This window comes from Mobula hypostoma, chromosome 6 (genome assembly GCF_963921235.1).
Source record: "Mobula hypostoma chromosome 6, sMobHyp1.1, whole genome shotgun sequence".
Classification (NCBI taxonomy): Eukaryota; Metazoa; Chordata; class Chondrichthyes; order Myliobatiformes; family Myliobatidae; genus Mobula; species Mobula hypostoma.
In genome coordinates, this window is record NC_086102.1 from 44,241,236 (window position 1) to 44,263,769 (window position 22,534).

General features: G+C 42.4%; 1 protein-coding gene across 2 annotated transcripts in view; it reads right to left on the reverse strand.

Moving 5' to 3' along the window:
- The window catches only part of ttf2 (transcription termination factor, RNA polymerase II), a 98,612-nt gene extending 78,181 nt beyond the window's left edge, over positions 1 to 20,431 (reverse strand). For both annotated transcript variants that reach the window (XM_063050724.1, XM_063050723.1), the window contains exons 1-5: positions 20,297 to 20,431; positions 5,922 to 6,033; positions 4,892 to 4,978; positions 2,476 to 2,542; positions 1,158 to 2,174 (exon numbers count right to left, since the gene is read on the reverse strand). In XM_063050724.1, the coding sequence (XP_062906794.1) occupies positions 1,158 to 2,174; positions 2,476 to 2,542; positions 4,892 to 4,978; positions 5,922 to 6,033; positions 20,297 to 20,324 (1,311 nt within the window). In that variant the 5' untranslated portion in view covers positions 20,325 to 20,431. The remainder of the gene's footprint in view (positions 1 to 1,157; positions 2,175 to 2,475; positions 2,543 to 4,891; positions 4,979 to 5,921; positions 6,034 to 20,296) is intronic.
- Positions 20,432 to 22,534: the final 2,103 nt, after the last annotated feature.

The window sequence follows — 22,534 nt, forward strand, 5'->3', positions numbered from 1 at the left end:
AGGAAGACCATCAAAGCTTGCAGTGGGATCTGAACCGGCTGGGGAAATTGGGCTGAAAACGGCAGATGGAATTCAATGCAGACAAACAGTAGGGTACTGAGGAATGTGGCAGAACAGACGGATCTGCGAATACAGATCCATAATTCCTTGAAAGTGGCGTCACAGGTAGATAGGGTCATAAAAAAAAATTGCCACATTGGCCCTCATAAACTAAAGTATTGACTACAGGAGTTGGGATGTTACATTGAAGTTGTACAAGACATTGGTAAGGCCTAATTTGGAATATCATATGCAGTTTTGGTTACCTACCGATAAGAAACATGGCAATAAGATTGAAAGAATACGGAGAAAATTTACAAGGTATTCCCAGGATTTGAGGTCCTGAGTGATAGGGAAAGGTTGAAAAGGTTACAACTTTATTCCCTAGAACAAAGATTGAGGGGAGATTTGACAGAGGTATACAAGAGTATGAGGGGTATAGATAGTGTAAATGCAAGCAGGCTTTTTCCAGAGGTTGGTTGAAACTGGAACTAGAGATCATAGGTTAAGTGTGAAAGGTGAAATGGTTAAGGAGAACATGACTTCTTCACTCAAGAGTGTAGAACAAGCTGCCAGCAGAAGTGGCTTATGTGTGTTCGATTTCAAAATTTAAGAGACAGTTGTATAGTTACATGGATTGAAGGGGTATGAAGGGCTCTAATCCAGATGAATTAAATTTTTATATTTGTGTACAACCTTCCCCTTGTTTGCAAGAATAGCATTTTCAGAGAATTATGTATTGCATGTTAATTTCATCATTGCAGATGAAATTAAAATAGAATTATTTTATGCTCACATAACTTATTAAGTACTATTTGCAGAATTCTCTGCAGGAAGTCTTCAGCAGCACCTCTCAAACCCACTACTTCTGCTCTGTGAGACAAGTGCAGCTGGTGCATGAAAACAGTAACATCCCGGTTTAATCAGCCTGTTGAAACTGGGAAACAGACTACTATCGGTGACTTCATGGCAATCTGGTTGTGTATATTTATTACTTGGACAGCAGCAGTACAAAAAGACAACGACTGTCCTCTCAAAGCAACCAGTGTTGGTAATAAATACAACTGTTTCCAAAATTATCACTGTCTTTTTATGTTACCTTTGCTCATAACTATTACCTTTTTCTGTTTAAGTTGAATAGCCAGCTGGCTGTGTAGTGCTGTCATATTCTTGGTTTCTTTGTTTGCCGATGCATATTCAAATCCAGGAAATGCTGCGAGTGTTCTTTGTTTATTACTTGTATTTGAATTCTTTGTGCTTATGCTTTGCTTAACATCCACTGACTGACTGCTGGGTATACTTTGCTTTAATGTGGCATGGATATTTCCTGCTCCAATGCTCGCAGGAGCTTCAGAATTAATTTCACATGAGTCATTTTCCTCCTTTGCTGGCTTTCTTGTAGTAAGAACTGAACTGGCATCATGTTCAACTTTAGTTGTTTGCTTCCACTGTAAATGATTTTCCTGAGTATCTATTAGCTTAGTCTTTGAAGATATTTTCTTTATGTTGCACTTCTGAGTGCCAAGTGATTTTTCACTTTCACCTTTACTGCCTGATGCTTGTCTTTCTTTCGCTGATTCCCTTTGCAAATCTACAGTGTTTTCATGATGAGACAAGTGATTAGATAATCCTTTTCGGACATACTTCCCAGATTCTAGCGGTACCTTATCCCTCTCTGCTCCCCGTGACGGCTTTGAAAACTTTCCTTTGTCAGTTGGCAAGGGATCACATGATGAACAATGATTCTTGGTAGAGTCAATGCCACTTGCTTCAACATCACTCTTAAGGTGATGGCTTGTTTCTTTCCGAGTCTTCTCAAAGTCCTTAATGTGAAGCTTTTCAGTCTCATTAGTTAACTTGTCAATGACATTGAACCCATCGTGAGACTTCTTTGTTGCTTTCTCATTGCACATTAGTGATGAGCCACCCAAACCAAACAACTCACTCACATCTTCATCTGATTCAGACTCTACACCTTGTTTACCTCTACCACCCGTAGCAGCAAACAAAGAAGATGGCTTCTGATTTTTGGTAGCAATTTTAAAAGGATTTCGCTCTTGATTCACAGAGAGGAGGTGCTGTTGTGCATCGAGATTCCCATTTCTGTTAGTTGATGAAATATTTGGACCTGGCTCCTGAAAAACAAGTGTTAACATTTAATATTTCTGCTGCATACACATACATGTTTTTAATACTATATGTTAATTGAAAACCAACTACAAAATACAATTTTTGAATCCATTCTTAATTAAAGTGAGGACTGTCAAAGCTTCAATGCTGGAACAATACCTTCCATTCCCTTATCTTATACAGGCATTAAATTCTCTCAGGACAGGGAAGCAGGCGTGAAATGCCAATGACAATTTTTAAAAACACTCCAAAAGAACCCAAACTTAAGAAATAAAGCATAATCATGCAGAAGCTGAACATCCATACCTGCCAAGGCACATTTCCACACCATTTCAATTTATCTGCCTTCCCTTTAACACAGCGATAGTATAACCTGCAGGAATAGCACAGGACAATTAATGAAAGTATCAGAAACAATATCAAATGCTTGGACCTCAAACTCCCATTTTTGTACTTGAAGGAAAATTATTCTGATTGCTAATAACAAAAATACTGGAATAAAATCTTTTTATTTCATTACGGTGTCCTGGTAAGCCCATCCATAATATTATCATACATTGGATCTATAGTGACTTGACCTATTGGATTCGGAGTTGGCGTGCCAATAGAAGGATAATGGTCAATGGGAATTATTCTGACCTGAAGTCCATGATTTGTGGTCCTACAGGGCCCACAGTTTAATGAGAAAAAGCTATGTACCAATTTCAGCTTGTTCCACTGAGGAGAGATTACATCATAGAAGTATGCAAAGGCCAGGAAGCATCTGTGGAAAGGGAAACAGCTAATGTTTCAGACTCTTGGCCATTGAAACAATTAGAAGTCACATTTTAAGTTGCAGAGACTGGGGAGGGGCACGTAGAACAAACAGGTTGCCTATGAAAGGGTAGAGACCAAGAAAGATTGAATGCTTTCGGTTGAGGTAGGGAGAGTGATGAATATATGCTATTCAATTCTGATATACGTTGCAAGAGAAAGAAGAAAGAAGAAGTGCTAGAGATGATACTACAGACAAATGATAAAAGCAGAATGCTGAGACAGTTCAGCAGGTCATGAAGGAGAAAGAAAAAAAATTAGCTAATGATACAGACAAGATGCTTCTATGATCTGGCCAGCTTTGATACAAACTACAAATGCTAGCTATCCGAAAATGTTGAAATTAGTGTTAGGTCCTATGGATTGTAATGTACGAAGTTATAAGGCAAGATTCTGTTTCTTGAACTTACCTTTGGCTTCAGTGAAACCGTAAGGAACCAAATGTGGCCATGAATGGGATAGAGAATTAAAATGACAGGCAGCTAGAACTTAGTACTTCGATTCCCCAGCCTAGTCCCAGATGACTTCCCCACTATTACCACAAAGCCCAACGCAGACAGAAGAAAGAGCATCTCAACCTCAAACTTGCACATTACATTTCTCAAAGCTAGAAAAAGGAACTCAATTTCAGATAACCGGCCTTTCCAATCTGCTTCAGAGCTGGCCAAATGTGGCAAAGCAGTACAAACCTAATACTTCATTAGCCATTCTTCTCCCTACAGATGCTGTCTGAAATGCTGAATATTTACAACACAGTTTTCATTTCAGATCTCTGGCATGTGCAGCACCTCACAGTTCCAGCATTTTGTTTTTCTTTCTTTTCTATAAATCTTTTTATTAATTTTTCCAAGATTATAAACAAAATAACAATGTTGATACACAGAGATTGGAATAATCTTATTGTTAATAAACATATACAGAAAAGATTTCAGATAACACAGGTATAGTAGACTTCCAAACTCATGATGTAATTAATCATAACGAAAAAAGAAATTAAAAAAAAACCAAAGAAAAACCCCCAAAAGTAGAACTAAATACTAAACCCAAAAAAGCAAACTGAACAAAACAAGGCCAGACCAATATCTTAAATCCAACAGGTTCAGTAATGTCGTCAACTCCGCTCCTCTATTCAGATATTTTAAGTTAATACAAAGGATTCGGAAAGGTCAAATTACATCATATGAAAATGTTGAATTTGTTTTTCTATCTTGCTCTGATATTTTCATTTATTTCACTACTTATATCTCGAGGCAGACTGGCTCTCTCTCAGCTGACAAAATCAACACTTGGGTCACACAGTCTCTCTTGAGGTTTCATCCTGTCACAGGTATTTCCTTTGTTCTCCACAGCCTTTCTCCTTTTGCTCCATTTAAACCACATCCTAACATTGTTTCAATTGTAGCAAAAGGTAATCAGTCCAAAACATTTTCCAATCTCCATTTGCCTGCTCTGCTGCACACTCTCTGCTAGTTTCTGCTTTTATGTCACATTTCCAGTAACTGCAACTTTCACATTTTGATGAAATGATCCAATAAGCCCTAAGGTGCTCCAAGCTCCGGTTTAAGGAAAAGAAGCCCACAATCTGGTTAAATGCACTCAATGACTACATCAGGCATTAAACTATAAGATATACAACCTAGAACTCTGAACCTATGAATAAGATACATGCAGGTATTCCTATCAGGACCATAAGATTTAGGAGTATTATTAGGCCACTTGGATCATTGAGTTTACACCAACATTTCATCGTAGCTGGTCTATCTTCCCTCTCAGCCCCAATCTCCTGCATTCTCCCATTTCCCCTCATGCCCAAAACTATATTGTATTATAATCAATATATTAATTTCACTGCTCATTTAGTGAAATATAAATTAATGCTGTTGACACAGCAGTGATGATAAAATCTTACCGATATGACTGGGTGTCTGATTTCTTGTGAATCGCCTGAAGTTCCACAATTGAGTCTTCATGCACCAGGCAGTGAGATACAGGAATACTGGGAAGGATAGACAACATTTGGAATATCTGAATTACTACTATACCCTTCTCCCTTTCTGTTAAAAGCGTTACATTTACTGAGCTAAGGATAAACAGTTTGAGGAAACATTTTCCTTATATGAAAGATGCAAATTGTAAATTTCAAGTTGTTTTGCATTCTGCTTTGTAAGTTATTTCTGATAGTAATAGGCTAGCTGTACCAGATTATGGTTGCTACAGCCATCACTCTCTATATTCATTAGTGTTTTTTTTAACACAAGTTGTTATTTAAAGTTCATTCAATCTTAATGTTTCTCTCAGAAAATCAATCAAAAGGCTGGATAAAGAAATCAACAAAAATTCTACCTGTATCACAGCACAAGGTCCTGCTGTTGCATTCCTGCATTCAGTTATTCATATAATCTGATATAATCTATGTACCACATAGATATGTTTGCACATAATGCTTTTAGAAATAACTAGCAATGTTGAAGACGCTTGAAATTTGGACCCTGCAACTTTAAAATAACAGACAATCCGCCATGGTGTGGAGTCAGTGATGCACTGTGGGTAATGTGCTTGCAGTAAGGTGTCATAAATATTAGGGAGATTAGTGATTAGCATATCATGTTCAATAAACTGGGCAAAGGCTATATTGGTCAGGATATTAGGGGAACTATTCCCAAATCCACCAGTCCCATGAAATAGTTACCAGCTTCCGTCCACGGAAGCAAACACTTTGGTTCAAGTATCACATTTTGTTCAAATTCACTCAGCTTCAAGCTAGATAACTAACAACAGCAGCTCATGAACTTCCAGCTAATGCAAAACCCCATGAGCTTTAAACATTTCTAAATATATTCCAAGCTTGGTTCTTCGTAAGGTGCATTACTGATGCCAAAATTTCTCAACCAAATACTGTTTGTTCTTCTACATTACAACCCCAAACAAACAATACATACTCAGCAGGCTGTACAAACGAACAAGGGGAATTCTGTTGATTTGCACAAACATAGAAACTTTTTCCCTTAGTAGCTCCATCTCTCACTCCAGTCTTCAGCAAACACAGGGATCCTGCAAGAAACATGGGATAGTATAATGAAGAAGTAAAGGTGATGAGTTCAAACAAGATCTCACAATAACTTACTGGTGAGCTCAGCATATGTAAGCACTTTTACCAATCCTCCCACACACTTTCCCCTCCCCCCCAACTAATGCAGGGATCACCTGTACTTTAAAGTTGGTTTAATTGACTCTGCAAATTACATTGAGACTGATTAAAAAAAACTAATTTTAACATTTTGACTATTTTAAGGTAATATGACTGCAAGCAATAACAATCCCCCCCCCCCCGAGCACTACACACTGAATTATACCAAAAAGTATTCTGCAATTTTAAAATGTGCTGTAGTTCGAATCATGATACGTTGGAAATAGTACACAGGTGGTATTTCAACCCATGTCATCAATTACCATCCTTTATCCGGAAGAAAGCAACAGGTCCATTAAGTCCCATGAACCTTTTCCAATTATATTGGAGTGAAGGAGGGTGACAGGCAACACTATATAAGTGTACAGATAGAGTGGTCAGCCAGAGACCTTTTACCCTGGGTGAAAATGGCTAATATGAAGGGCACAACTTTAAGGTATTTGGGGGAAAGTATAGGGGGGAATATCAAGTAGGTTTTTCCCTCCCATACAGTGAGTGGCAGGTCCATGGAATGTGCTGCCAGGGTTTGGTGGTAGAGGCAGATACGTTTGTACATTAGAAGATTTAAGAGACTTAGATAGGCACATGGATGATAGGAAAACAGAGAGCTATATCGGAGGATAGGTGATGTTGATCTAACAGAGTGGGTTAAAGGTTCAGCGTAACACTGTGAACTGAAGGGCCTGTACTATGTTCTATGTTCATAAAACGGGATTATTGCTATATCACGACTAGATTTACCATAGTCCTCAAACTCTGTTAACAAATATCAACAAATGTTGCAATAAATGACTAATTCAGCTAGCATCTGCTGAATTTATGGACAGAGTCCTGCAATTCTGTAAGTCATTGTGCTCAGAAGTGTTCAAACTCATCTTTTTAACAGTTTGCCTCTGACTTCAATACAGGAGTTCCCAACTTGGGGTCCACAGGCCCCTTGTTTAATGGTATTGATCCATGGCACAAAAAGGTTGGGAACCCCTGCTTTAATATGACTCATTGTCAAGGAGGAAACATTTCTACCATCCTATTATTCCTACATAAATATTTTAAAAACTTGATATAACTTTTTGACATTAATATTCTACGAATACAAGCCCGGTTTCAGTAAAACTTCAAAACTTGGAATACAGGTAACTTTCAGGTAAATCCCCATTGTCCTTAAAGCACATTCAATACTTCACTTTCTAACATGATTTGAGAACCATATTAGCACATGAAAGTCAGCCAGAACCTTTGTACAGTCGTCCCTCGGTTATCCGCAGGGGGTTGGTTCCAGGACCCCCGTGGATACCAAAATCCGCGGATGCTCAGGTCCCTTATATAAAATGGCATAGTATTTGTATATAACCTATGCACATCCTCCAGTTTACTTTAAATCATCTCTAGATTACTTATAATACCTAATACAATGAAATGCTATGTAAATAGTTGTTATACTGTATTGTTTAGGGAATAATGATGCTTTGAAGGAGGCTCAATAATACTAATGTCAGGATCTGTGGAGGTTGAGGGCTGAGGATCTTCAAACGTTGAAGGTCGAGGCTTCACAATTGCAGATGCTTTAGTTAGAAACATTGTTATAGGAAGCTGTTTCTTCTTTTTCTTTGCATCATTAAACAAATCTTGCAGTGGTTGTAGGCATGTTGTTATCCCTCGGGTGACACGGAGGCTTCGTTCCATCAAAGGATCGTACTCCAGGATCTTACCCTTTTAACACTTGCACCTGTTGAAAAACTGCTGCAGTGTCCAAGTTGATGGCTCTGCCTCCGCCTCCTCTAAATCCTCTGCATCATCATCTTCTGTAGAGGATTTCAGCAGATCTTCGAGTTCCTCGTTGGTAAGGGTTTCTCTATGCTCTTCTATGCCATCCTTCCAGGCCCTGAACCCCGGGGCCTGCTTGGCACTCTTATGGATGTAGGTACGATTGGGCATCTTCTTCCAGACAAGCCCGTTTCATCACAGTTGAAGACTTGCTCTGGAAGGTAGCCTTTCTCCTCTATGAGTTTATTGAGCTCCTCTGGGCACACTGATGCTGCCTCGGCAACAGCCGATGCCAATTCTCCCGTGATCTTTAAGTTCTTGAGGCTTTAGCACTTTACATAGCTAGCCAGCTATCCCTTACTAGCCTTAAACTCCTTCCTCTCGCTCTCCTCAATCCCCTCACAGTAGTGCTCATAGAGGCTAAGTGCTTGTTCACACATAATTTTGCCATCAACAGGGATCTGCTTCTGTGACATGTCCCCTAGCCACACACTTGATGCTTTCTCAGTTTTTGCAAGCACTTTATCACGAACCAGAGAGACCATTTTTGCCGTTGTAGGGGTAGCACTAACACTTCTACAAATTTCAGCTTCTTTCTGCTTTATTGTGCGAATGCTCGATTCGTTCTTACTGACCTTACGACCCACTTTGACAAACGACATGCCACTTTTCAAAAGATCTAAGATTTTTATTTTCTCGGTGAGAGATAGCACTTTACCCTCCTTCATAGCCTTTGAAGAATTGTTTTGACCACGTAATTGCTTTTTAGGAGCCATTTTTTCACAGAAACAAAGGGTGCACACAACACAAGTAGCGAATGAATGAGACGCGAGGTGAACAAAGCTCAAACAACGAGAGCTGGAGAGAGACTGAGGATCTGTGAAATGGCGGGAGGCTACAGCAGGGTATGCCTACACATCACTTCATTCCCGTGGATTAAGTGTAGTGCTCGGCACGCGGCAAATTCAAGTTTTGCTTTTTGGAACTTGCTGGAATTTTTTTTTCGAATATTTTCGATCTGTGGTTAGTTGAATCCGCGGATGTGGAACCCACGGATACGGAGGGCCCACTGTATCTGCAACAAGCTGCTTTTCCTCCGGTCATTTTAATTATAAATACAGCTGCTCCAATATTTTCAGCTTCTGTTTTTTTATTATTCTGGATGACATTATGCAGAGCACCGATTTTCTGGATCACCGCAGTTGGTAATTTGTTATTTTTTTAAAATGCTAGAACAGCTTTCTTAGATCCAGCATCCTTGAACCAGACACTGCAAATAAAACATCTTCAACTCTACTATAGTCCACAAAATGAGGAGGAGAAGATGGCGGTGTGACGCAGCGCACGCAGCCACTTCGGCGGTGATGTCTGTTATTTGTCAAGTAGGGGACTGTGCACAATTCTGATTTGGAGGAGACAGACGTGAGAGTACGGAGGAACATCTGGAGAAACTTCTGAAATGCCCGCTTCGCTGCCGCTGTTACTGTGCGATCCGGAATCTCCGGAGGAGAAGGCCCCAAATCCTCGGCCTTGCTTGTTTCGGCGGCCAGGCAAGGTCGAAGGCGCTCAGCAGAGGATGGCGCTCGGAAGGCTGTATCGGAGGGGCTGGTCAAAGGCTCGAAGTTTTCGGACAGACGGACAGACTTAGTGTCGGCTGTGGTCGGGTGCTTCCAATGCATCGGCAGTTGTCGGTGTCTGGAGGTTTATGGCAGAGAGTTTCTCCGTTTGCCGCTGCTATCGGGCACTCGGGAGTCGGGGGACTTGGAACTTTGAGACTTTTTTTTAAAACCGCGCCCATGGTCTGTTCTTTATCAAATTACGGTATTGTTTTGCACTGCTGTAACTACATGATAATTATGTGGTTCTGTCAGTGTTAGTCTTTGGTTTGTCCTGTTTTTCTGTGATAGCACTCTGGAGGAATATTGTATCATTTCTTAATGCATGCATGCATTTCTAAATGACAATAAACGAGGACTGAGTGTTCTCATAATCTAAAAAAAATGAACTTCGTTTTACCTGAAAACAGGACTAAGGAAATTAAAACAGTCCTGATGAAAGGTCTTGGTCTGAAACCTTGACTGGATGGTGCCTGAACTGTTGAGTTCCTCTAGCATTTTGCTTTGGATTTTCAGCATCTGCAGATTCTCTTGTGTTACCACAGCAACTTGCTTCTTTTCGAAGCAGGGCCAACTCAGCTCTGAATTTTAACTGGTTTAAATACTGGAGTATTCTGTAACTTACACCATGTGGTGCAGGGAGTCACGTTCCACAGTGTATGGCATATTCAAAGTAGAAAATTTAGGAAGCACACACAAAATGCTGCAGGAACTCAGCAGGCCAGGCAGCATCAATGGAAAAGAATATAGTCGATGTTTTGGGCTGAGAACCTTTAGCAGAACTAGAGGAAAAAAGAAGAAAAGTCAGAGTTAGAAAGTGGCGGGAGGAGATAGGTGAAACTAGGAGGGGGAGGGGTGAAGTAAAGAGCTGGGAAGTTGATTGGTGAAAGAGATAAAGGGCTGGAGACGGGGGAATCTGATAGGAGAGGACAGAAAACCATGGTAGAAAGAAAGAGGGAGAAGAGCACCAGAGGGAGGCGATAGACAAGCAAGGAGATAAGGTGACAGAGGGAAAAAAGGGATGGGGAATTCCGGGGCGGGGGGCATTACTGGGAGTTTGAGAAATCATTGTTCATGCTATCAGGTTGGAGGCTACCCAGACAGAATATAAGGTGTTGCTCCTCCAAACTGAGTGTGGCTTCATCGCGACAGTAAAGGAGGCCATGTTCTAATGTCGCGATGAGGCCACACCTAGGCTGGAGGAAGAACACCTTATATTCTGCCTGGGTAGCTTCCAACATGATGGCATGAACAATGATTTTTCGAACTTCCAGTAATGCCTCCCCTGAACTAATGGAACCAAACTGTAATTCCACCTCCCTATCCCACAAATTCTGCCATTTTCTAATCCCAGCCAACCTAATAAAAGGGTCATACTTTCCAATATTGACTGTAATATCTACCACAGACTTGGTAGTGCCTGTTTTGCGAAAACATTTGCCCTTTCATTACCTGATATACCCACATGTGCAGGTACCCAACAAAACTGTACTACTAGTCCCACACTCTCCAGAACATACAAATTGTAGTACTCCTCCATCAAGGCCTCCTTGAACACTTTGATTCCAAACTCTGTAGTACTGAGGCAGAACCTGAGCAGATAACAACTCTATTTGGCTTAACTTGTTCGACCCATTGCAAACTCATGATAATGGCCATAAATTCTGCTGTATAGACTGACAACCCATCTGTCAGCTTTTTCCCCCACCTCAACATTAAACCAGGGGATAAATATCCCTGAGCCCACCCGATTGCTAACTAGGTCTTTAGAACCATCTGTAAAGATAGGCGAAAAGGAGAAATACTTTTGCTGTAGATGACCAGACACCCTCTCACCACCCACAAGACCCTGTCTATCCCTTGGTAACAACAAATCTATCCCCACATCTGGAGATTTCTAAGGTGGAATGAGGCTACTATTGGGCTAATCTGCAAATGCCCAAGATCATACTTCTGTACATATTCCCTAATTATCCGCCCAAAACATCTACCAATTCTAACAACAGGAATTCTGCAGATGCTGGAAATTCAAGCAACACACATCAAAGTTGCTGGTGAACACAGCAGGCCAGACAGCATCTCTAGGAAGAGGTGCAGTCGACGTTTCAGGCCGAGACCCTTCGTCAGGACTAACTGAAGGAAGAGTGAGTAAGGGATTTGAAAGTTGGAGGGGGAGGCGGAGATCCAAAATGATAGGAGAAGACAGGAGGGCGAGGGATGGAGCCAAGAGCTGGACTGGTGATAGGCAAAAGGGGATACGAGAGGATCATGGGACAGGAGGTCCGGGAAGAAAGACAAGGCAGGGGGGGACCCAGAGGATGGGCAAGAGGTATATTCAGAGGGACAGAGGGAGAAAAAGGAGAGAGAAAGAAAGAATGTGTGCATAAAAATAAGTAACAGATGGGGTACGAGGGGGAGGTGGGGCCTTAGCGGAAGTTAGAGAAGTCGATGTTCATGCCATCAGGTTGGAGGCTACCCAGACGGAATATAAGGTGTTGTTCCTCCAACCTGAGTGTGGCTTCATCTTTATAGTAGAGGAGGCCATGGATAGACATGCCAGAATGGGAATGGGATGTGGAATTAAAATGTGTGGCCACTGGGAGATCCTGCTTTCTCTGGCGGACAGAGCGTAGATGTTCAGCAAAGCGGTCTCCCAGTCTGCGTCGGATCTCATCAATATATAAAAGGCCACATCGGGAGCACCGGACGCAGTATATCACCCCAGTCGACTCACAGGTGAAGTGTTGCCTCACCTGGAAGGATTGGTTGGGGCCCTGAATGGTCGTAAGGGAGGAAGTGTAAGGGCATGTGTAGCACTTGTTCCGCTTACACGGATAAGTGCCAGGAGGGAGATCAGTGGGGAGGGAAGGGGGGGACGAATGGACAAGGGAGTTGCGTAGGGAGCGATCCCTGCGGAATGCAGAGAGGGGGGGGAGGGAAAGATGTGCTTAGTGGTGGGATCCCGTTGGAGGTGGCGGAAGTTATGGAGAATAATATGTTCCAACACATCTTTCCCTCCCCCCCTCTCTCTGCATTCCGCAGGGATCGCTCCCTACGCAACTCCCTTGTCCATTCGTCCCCCATCCCTCCCCACTGATCTCCCTCCTGGCACTTATCCGTGTAAGCGGAACAAGTGCTACACATGCCCTTACACTTCCTCCCTTACCACCATTCAGGGCCCCAAACAATCCTTCCAGGTGAGGCAACACTTCACCTGTGAGTCGACTGGGGTGATATACTGCGTCCGGTGCTCCCGATGTGGCCTTTTATATATTGGCGAGACCCGATGCAGACTGGGAGACCGCTTTGCTGAACATCTACGCTCTGTCCGCCAGAGAAAGCAGGATCTCCCAGTGGCCACACATTTTAATTCCATGTCCCATTCCCATTCTGACATGTCTATCCACGGCCTCCTCTACTGTAAAGATGAAGCCACACTCAGGTTGGAGGAACAACAACTTATATTCCGTCTGGGTAGCCGCCAACCTGATGGCATGAACATCGACTTCTCTAACTTCCGCTAAGGCCCCACCTCCCCCTCGTACCCCATCTGTTACTTATTTTTATGCACACATTCTTTCTCTCACTCTCCTTTTTCTCCCTCTGTCCCTCTGAATATACCTCTTGCCCATCCTCTGGGTCACCGCCCCCCTTGTCTTTCTTCCCGGACCTCCTGTCCCATGATCCTCTCGTATCCCCTTTTGCCTATCACCTGTCCAGCTCTCGGCTCTATCCCTCCCCCTCCTGTCTTCTCCTATCATTTTGCATCTCCCCCTCCCCCTCCAACTTTCAAATCCCTTACTCACTCTTCCTTCAGTTAGTCCTGACGAAGGGTCTCGGCCTGAAACATCGACTGCACCTCTTCCTAGAGATGCTGCTTGGCCTGCTGCGTTCACCAGCAACTTTGATATCTACCAGTTCTGTTGGTATATTCCCAACAATCCATTAAAACTGATTATGTCAAATGGGACGTCCCCCACCCCACAACAGAAGTCCAGTATGCAAGGCTCAATTCTTCTCTCCGTAGGTAAAGAGGCATCTCACATAGTTCAACCCCCAGTGCATCTCTCGACCCGGAATGATCCACTACAGATTCTAAGTTCCCTTGCCTGTAGTACATCCAACCTCTATAAAACTGAACGAGCTGCTTCCCCATGGATCATACTATCATAGTCCAGACAAGAGGGCATTAAAGCACGATAAATTGTCAATAGCACAGCCCTGGAAGCTCCCCCATCGTAACTAGCCCACACAGCACAAGAAGTTAATGACCTGCTTGCACTTGTCCTCCAAAAACTTTATATGTGTTCTCCATAACCCCAAGTATTTAAATATGGGGACCCTACACAGCAAACACTGATACAGAGTAAGGTGAATATTATCTAACCCATATTTCCAAGTAAAAACAATATATCTTGACTTAGAAACTGAAAGTTTAAACTGCCAGTTCAAAGATCGTTTTTCCATTGCTGAAAACACTGATTACACATATCTTACCACAGAGGTAGTATTATGGATCCTTTTCCAAAGAACTCCATCACCAGCATATAACTCCAATCCAAACCCTGGCCCAACACCATTAAAAATATCATTACTCATCAGATTAAATAATATTGGACTAATGACACTACCTGGGGCGGCTGTGTCTCATTATCCGCTGAAAACTCTTTTGACACTTCTTCACCCACACTCACTCTAAACGTATGGCCAAACAAAAAATCCACGTCCGCTAATGCCCCACCTCCCCCTCGTACCTCATCCGTTATTTATTTATATACACACATTCTTTTTCTCTCTCTCCTTTTGCTCCCTCTATCTCCCTCACTATACCCCTTGCCCATCCTCTGGGCTTCCCCCCCCCTTCCCTTCTCCCTGGGCCTCCTGTCCCATGATCCTCTCATATCCCTTTTGCCAATCACCTGTCCAGCTCTTAGCTCCATCCCTCCCCCTCCTGTCTTCTCCTATCATTTCGGATCTCCCCCTCCCCCTCCCACTTTCAAATCTCTTACTAGCTCTTCTTTCAGTTAGTCCTGATGAAGAGTCTCGGCCCGAAACGTCGACTGTACCTCTTCCTAGAGATGCTGCCTGGCCTGCTGCGTTCACCAGCAACTTTTATGTGTGTTGCTTGAATTTCCAGCATCTGCAAATTTCCTCGTGTTTACGTTTTTAAATCCAAATCCAAAACCCAGTTGTAAAGCCTCCCACCAATACCAGGCTTACTTAGTTTAATCAAAAGCCCCCTTCCTCCATAGCATATCATAAGCTTTTTTCTAAGTCCAGAAACGCTGCAACTACTGACTCTTATACTGTAAAAGCTTTCTGACCATCATTTCCCAGTAGTACAAAGGCATCATACGTAGATTTCCCTTTACAAAACCCACATTGGTAGCGACCAAGTAATTTTCTCTTCTCCAAAAGAAACATCAGCCTAATTACTATCATTTTTCTCCATCATCTTACACAGTGAAGTGAAAGCAATAGGCCTGTAGCTACTTGGTAGCGTGGGATCCTTTCCAGGTTTAACATGAAGCAACACCACAGTCCCTTTCCAGTCTCCTGGGAGCATTCCTTGCTTCCAGACCTTATTATAAAACTTAAGCAACTTCTTTAGGACTGTCCCAGGCAGACGCTGGAGCATATGATAGCTAACCACATCCTGTCCAGGGGCTGTAGTACTTCCACTGTTGACAGCAAATTGCAGTTCAGCCAACATAAAATCATTATCCATGGCACTCTCAAACATCTCTTGTTTCTCACAAATCTTCCTATTCTCCATCAAAATATACTGCCTTCTATGAAGATTAGGGTAGCAAGGCCTTAAGTTGGCCTAAGGGTGTGGTCAACCCTTCCCTTGCGATTCGTCCCAGGTCCAGCTGACCCGGCTGGTAGCACCTGGTAAGGGTCCCTTGCTCGGAGTTACGAGCGATGGCCAACGGCAGACCCAACAGAAAACTGGTGGGGAAGGCGGAAGAGCTACAACCTTGGAAGATAATGGTTGCTTTGCAAGCAGATGATCTACCAAGAAGAGAGGGGGTGATCTCTTTAAACTCACCTGGCAGAAGGCAAAGGCAACCCACTGCTAGGAATCTGCCAAGTACATGATTTCCCAATATGTCAGTCTCAATAAAGGATCAAAACAACGACGTTAACGGAGCCACAACAAGTGTCGGGACAGAGTGGCGTGGAAGGGAATCATCCGCCAACTGGAAATTCCAGATGCAACCTAACGACATCTATGAAGATACTCATCCCCTAAATTGTCTAGTCATGTATCTTTGCAAATGTGTTTCCCAGACATTCAGCCTTTTCTTTGTTTGTTGTCGCCAAATTTCCGTTCTCCACTAACTCTGGAATCTGGATATAACCTCAAACCCCATTCATTTTCTTTAGCATTCTCCACACCACTGTCATGCCAGTTTCCCTCCCATATGATGAGCAAAATCTCCCCCAGCCACCCTTTTAGCATTCCTAATAATGCTCCTTGCCATTGCTCTTTCCTTCTGAAAGTTCAGCAAAGCTTCTTGCATTAATCAACTTTTCAAAACACGAAATGCCCATCCCTGGTCTCTGATGCCCTCTGTACATTCCTGTGTCCACCAAGAACACATTCATACCAGCTCTCCTAGACAGCAAAGGAATGGTTTGATGAGCTACCCACACAAACTAGAAATTATATTCTAACAGTCTTCTCTATGGTATCACCTTGAGACAAATGATTTCTCACACTCAACAACACATTTTCCCCAGGTTGCCCTCTGAAAACACCATTTAGTACCAGAACCCAAATTCTGACAGTGAACTTTGACCCCTACAATACACAGAACTGGGAAATGATTACTCTCCATACAATCAGTCATTATATCCAAACTACTAAGTTCAAGTGGAGCAGAGATACGAGTCGTCCCCACCTTTTACAATAAACACTCGTCTTTCTTCCATTATTGAAACAAATTAAATCATTCTTCCAGAAATTCCTCTACTACTACCCCATTAGCATCTGTAGTCTTTCTGCCCCACAAACCACTACGTGCATTAAAGTCACCACAAAAAATAATTTTACTAAAATAATTTCCCAATATTCTCCTCAACCCTTTCACAGACAGTTCCAGACCTGGATTACAAACGTTCACAATTTTGATCCCACCCCATGGAAAATTCAATAGTTACACATTCTGCATTCTCTGGAGAAGGCAAAATTATGTACAATAAACTCTCCTTCACCAAGGTGGCACAACCTCCCTCCCACAGCTGTACATCTATCTCACAACCTCATACCCCGGAATCTTAAGTGATAAATGTGATCACAACCAAGTTTCTTGTCCACAAATATCACTCAAGGGATCACTAAAACCTGAAACATATGCTCTAAATTGTTGTCCGTTGGCAAACAAACTTCTCGCATTCCAATGAAGAACTGTAAGTTGATTGGAGACAATCAGAGTGTAGCACCCCGTGTACAATCACAGATTTCTTTCCAACTTGTGCTGTTCCATTGACCACAGCACATACAAAAGTAAGATAATTTTTTTTTTAAGAATTATTACCTCACTAGATGCTTCCTCTCTCCCCACCTGTACAACCTCACTCCGTGATTTTCCTCCATCCAAATCCCTGTGTCTATTTTAACCCAACACCCAACGGAGGAATCAAATCTTCTCCCAGCTTCAGCATGAGAAATATTATGTGCTAACTTCACCTTCTGAATTTCCCGAGTCTTTCATGAAACAGGGTATCGTAAGTAAGCAACATGAGCACCCCCACAGTTGCAGCCTCTTGCCTCTGCACCAACTTCACAATTCCCATACTCATGCTCACCTCCACATTTTGCACATCGGAACTTCCCCCTGCAAGCAGCAGCAACAAGTTTTGGGCCCCTTATCTCAGAAAGGATATATTGTCACTGGAGGGAGTCCAGAAGAGGTTCACAAGGATGACTCCAGGAACGAAGGGGTTAACACACAAGCAGCATTTGGCAGCTTTGGGCCTGTACTCACTGGAATTTAGAAGAATGCGTGGGTAACTCACTGAAACCAACCGACTGTTGAAAGGACCAGATACGGTGGATGTGGAGAGGATGCTTCCTCTGGTGGGGGTGTCCAGAATTACAGAGCACAGCCTCAAATTTGAGGGACAACCTTTCAGAACAGAAGTAAGGAGGATTTTTTTTCAGCCAGAGAGTGGTGAGTATGTATGTGGAATACTCTGTCACAGACTGTGGTGGAGACCAAGTCCGTGCGTATACTTAAAACGGAAGTTGATAGATTCCTGATTGGTTGGGGCATCAAGGGATATGGTGAGGGCAGGTGTATAGGGTTGAATGGGATCTGGGATCAGCATGATGAAATGGCAGAGTGGACTTGATGGGCTGAATGGCCCAATTCTGTTCCTATGTCTTATGGTCTTATGTTCCACTCGTTGGCATTTAAAACACCACAATGGTGAGTCATACATTCTGACTGAATAACTAACACAGCCTAAATAGGCTTTTGAGCGCAGAGTAACTCCACTGAACAAATTATCTCATTTTTTCCCTTCTCTCCAGGTCCGTAATCTCTTAGCCAAAACAACTTTGCCCCTCTCAACTTGTCCCTAATATCCTCCATAGATACACACAAAGGTACACCTGAAATAACACCCTGAACCTTTATTTCCCCCTACTAATGTATGAACAAATAAGAGAAAATCTGCAGATGCTGGAAATCCAGGCAACACACACAAAATGCTGGAGGAACTCAGCAGGCCAGGCAGCATCTGTGGAAAAGGATGAACAGTCGGCACTTTGGCTGAGTCCCTTCGGCAGGACTGGAGAAACAAAAGGTGAGTAGATTTAAAAGGTGGGGGGAGGGGAGGAAGAAACACAAGGTGATAGGTGAAACCAGGAGGGGGAGGAGTGAAGTAAAGAGCTGGGAAGTTGATTAGTGAAAGAGGTACGGGGCTAGAGAATAGAGAATCTAATAGAAGACAGCAGGCCATGGAAGAAAGAAAAGGGTCAAATATGTCCACCCATTTTAATTCCACTTCCCATTCCGAGATATCAATCCATGGACTCCTCTACTATCGCGATGAGGCCACAGTCAGGTTGGAGGAACAACACCTTATATTTTGTCTGGGTAGCTTCCAACCAGATGGCATGAACATCGACTTCTCGAACTTCCAGTAATGCCACTGCCCTTCTCCTTCACCATTCCCCAACTCCTCTTCTCTCTCTCACCTCATCTCCTTGCCTGCCCATTGCCCCCCTCTGGGCCTCCCCCCCTTTCTTCCATGATTCCACCTTCTCCAGCCCTGTATCTCTTTCACCAATCAACTTCCCAGCTCTTTACTGCACCCCTCCTGGTTTCACTTTTCACTTTGCAAACACAAGGAAATCTGCAGATGCTGGAAATTCAAGCAACACACACAAAATGCTGTTGGAACACAGCAGGCCAGAGAGCATCCATAGGAAGAAGCATAGTCGACGTTTCGACGAAGGATCTCGGCCCGAAACGTCGACTGTGCTTCTTCCTATGGTAGCTGTCTGGCCTGCTGCGTTCCACCAGCATTTTGTGTGTGTTGCTTCACCTTTCACTTTGTGTTTCTTCCTCCCCTCCCCCCACCTTTTAAATCTCCTCATCTTTGTTTCTCCAGTCCTACTGAAGGGTCTCAGCCGGAAACGACAACTTTCCATAGATGCTGCCTGGCCTGCTGATTTCCTCAAGGATTTTGTGTGTTTAATGCACCAACAATTTTACTTCCATCCAGAGTCTTCATTTTCAGCATTTTTTTTCAGTTGTTTTAAATCAGTACATGTAATCAACACTCTGCCTTTGCTAAGACTGATATCCTTCTATATAGCCTTTGTCAATCTAACCAGGTGAAGATTTTTGTGACAATTAGATATGAAAATAATCATTATTTTGAAAACGACCTTCCTCGTCCGAACCCACACCACTCCCCCCCCGACTCATTTTCCTTTTATTTCTTGCCAAAAATCTATTCCACACTGTCACCTTAACTCGCCAGAGGCTCCCTGCAGTCTCAGTGGTGCAAATCGCCCGCCTGCAACTCTCTCTGACAGCAACTGCAATTCCAGAACGCCGAGTCAACTGCACAGCAAAGATTCATCAAACTGCGACCGATTTATATATGCAGGGTGAGATCAAGTTAGCGGACCTATTATTCAGAAGGGTAAGAGGTGATTTTTATTTCAAATGGAGAAAACTTGTAGAAGCTCACTGAGGAGACACAGAGAATGGGTTACCGTCTCTAAAAATAATGTCTTTTAGAATTATAGAGATATTTCTTCACTCAAAGAGCGAGAAATACTTAAGATTCACTTCTCTACCGTGCAGTACAGCTCAGTCATTGATTTAACTCAAAACATACACTGAGGGATTATATTAGATAATGAACGGCGGACCAGAAGCCAACTATCTCCTGCACATCCAACAGCATTGTAAAAATGAAAAGCTGCTTGTGCTGGGAATTGCAGGGTTTTGGGTCTGAGACTGAGCAACGCCAGGAAGGAGAGCAGAACTGAACCATTACACGTGACGTCTCCACCCGAGGCAGCGCAGGGTCCTGCAGCTGGGAAGCCCCCAGACGTCGATTGGAGCTGAACTCGCCGCAGCTTTTCATTGGCCAGGCCCCATGCCAGTTAAAGTACGTCACTGCCTGAACTAGGTTATAAAAACTTAGGCCAATGCCTCTGAGCCGATTACCTATCCCTCCCATACTTTCAATAGCAATTACCAGTACATGAACGTACCGTGTTCCTTGCAGAACACCTTCTCCATCTGATTTTCCAACTCCGAATCCAGACGAAGAGTAGTTTCAAGCAACCGGCTCAAGGAGTACAACGCTTTACCGCCGCACGTTCATCGGGGGGGGACGTCGCTCTTTCTTCCAATCAATGACCAGGATGCAGATGGGGCGGGAACTACATCTTGGTTGTCACTCTGGGTGACAACCACCAATCAGATTGAGAGCGAGCAGCCGGGGCGGGCATACTTGGGTTGCGACATAGAACCATAAGAAATGAAGCCACTCGGCCCATCGAATCTACTTAACAATTACACTTAACACATTAAATGCTGGAGGAACTCAGCAAGTCAGGCATCTAGATAGAGAGGAGTCGACATTTTGGGACAAGACCTTTATCAGGCCTTGTCTCCATCTAGGAATACACTAATCCCCAACCCCCATTAGTGTAAAATGCAATTAGTCGTGATATTAATCCTTTTATAATATTATTAGCAATGTTGAGGGGAAAATAGTATTTTGAGAATTCTGATTTATACCAATTCTGTCTAGTTTATAGTTTCATTAATTAACGTTAAAAATAATGTAGAATCGTATCAATTACCTCACATTAATCATAAGGAAAAACTGGGAGTTGGGATTGTTATCAATTTAAATATAAAGGAAAACCTTCATAGAGGTGTTTATAAGTCAGATGTAATTTGATAATAAGACCGCAAGATATAGGAGCAGAATTAGGCCATTTGGCCTATCGAGCCTCCCTGTCATTTCATCATGGCTGATCCAATTTTCCTCAGCCCAAAACTCCTGCCTTCTCTCTGTATCTCTTCATGCCCTAACCAGTCAAAAATCTATCAACCTCTGCCTTAAATATTAATAAAGACTTGGCCTCCACAGCTGCTGCTGGCAAAGAAATCCACAGATTCACTGCTCTCTGGCTAAAGAAATTCCTCATCATTTCCATTCTAAAACGATGCTCCTCTATTCATTGCAATATTATCCTTAACAGAGTCAGAACTATACAGTTTGGAATAAAATTCCCTAAAAGTGTCATTAATTTCAAAGTGGTCAATTATCATGTCCCCACTACTTTTACATATTTCTTTAATTTGCTGCTTGGCTATAAATGGCTTCAATTGATTAGCCAGTAGCTTACCAGTTTTATCTCCGTGAATATAAAATTGACTTCTATCTTTTATAAGCTGGCTTTCAATAGGATAGGTTAAAAGAAAATCATATTTAGTTTTGGTTTCAATATGTCTCTTATATGTTTCAGGATCGGGTATCAAAGAATATTTATGGTCCAGTTGTTTTAACTGATTAGCTAGTTCGTTTCTATCTTTGTTAGCTTTTTTAATGACGTTTGCAGTATAAGAAATAATTTGACCCCGGATATATGCTTTAAAAGTATCCTATATTATAAGACTAGACGTCTCTTCCAAAGTATTTTCTTCAAAAAAAGAGTAATTTGATTTTCCATGAATTTTAAAAAGTCCTCATTGGATAACAGAGTTAAAATAAATCACCAAAATCTACTCATAAGGATAGAACCAGGGAGATTTAAAGATAGAAGTACAAGAGAGTGACCAGAGATAGCAATCTCTTTATATACGATCGATCAAACCAATGAAATCATTTGACTGTCAATAAAAAAAAAATCAATCCTGGTATAAGAATGATGGAAATGAGAGAAAAAAGAATACTCCCTGTCCGTCGGATGAAGAAAATGCCAAACATCAACTATCAACTTCGTCCTGATGAAGGGTCTCGGCCCGAAACGTCGACTGTACCTCTTCCTAGAGATGCTGCCTGACCTGCTGCGTTCACCAGCAACTTTGATGTGTGTTGCAAGCATCAACTATACCACATTTAGTTAGAAAAGATTGGATAAACAAAGCTGATTTATTAAGTGTGGCTGGTTGGACAGATGAGCGATCTAATACTGGATCTAACTAGCAGTTAAAATCTCTTCCCATCACAAGAGAGTAAGTACACAAATCTGGCAAAAATGAAAATAGATGTTCAAAAAATCCTGGATTGTCTACATTGGGGGCATATACATCAGCAAAAACAATCAATTTACTGTCTAAACTTCCTGATACAATAACAAATTGACCATTAGGATCAGAAACAACTTCGTGCTGAACAAAGGAAACTGTATTATCTACAAAAATCAAAACTCTACGTGATTTTGCATACCCTTCAACCGAGTAAACAAACGTAAGCTATCACAGCTGCATATGTG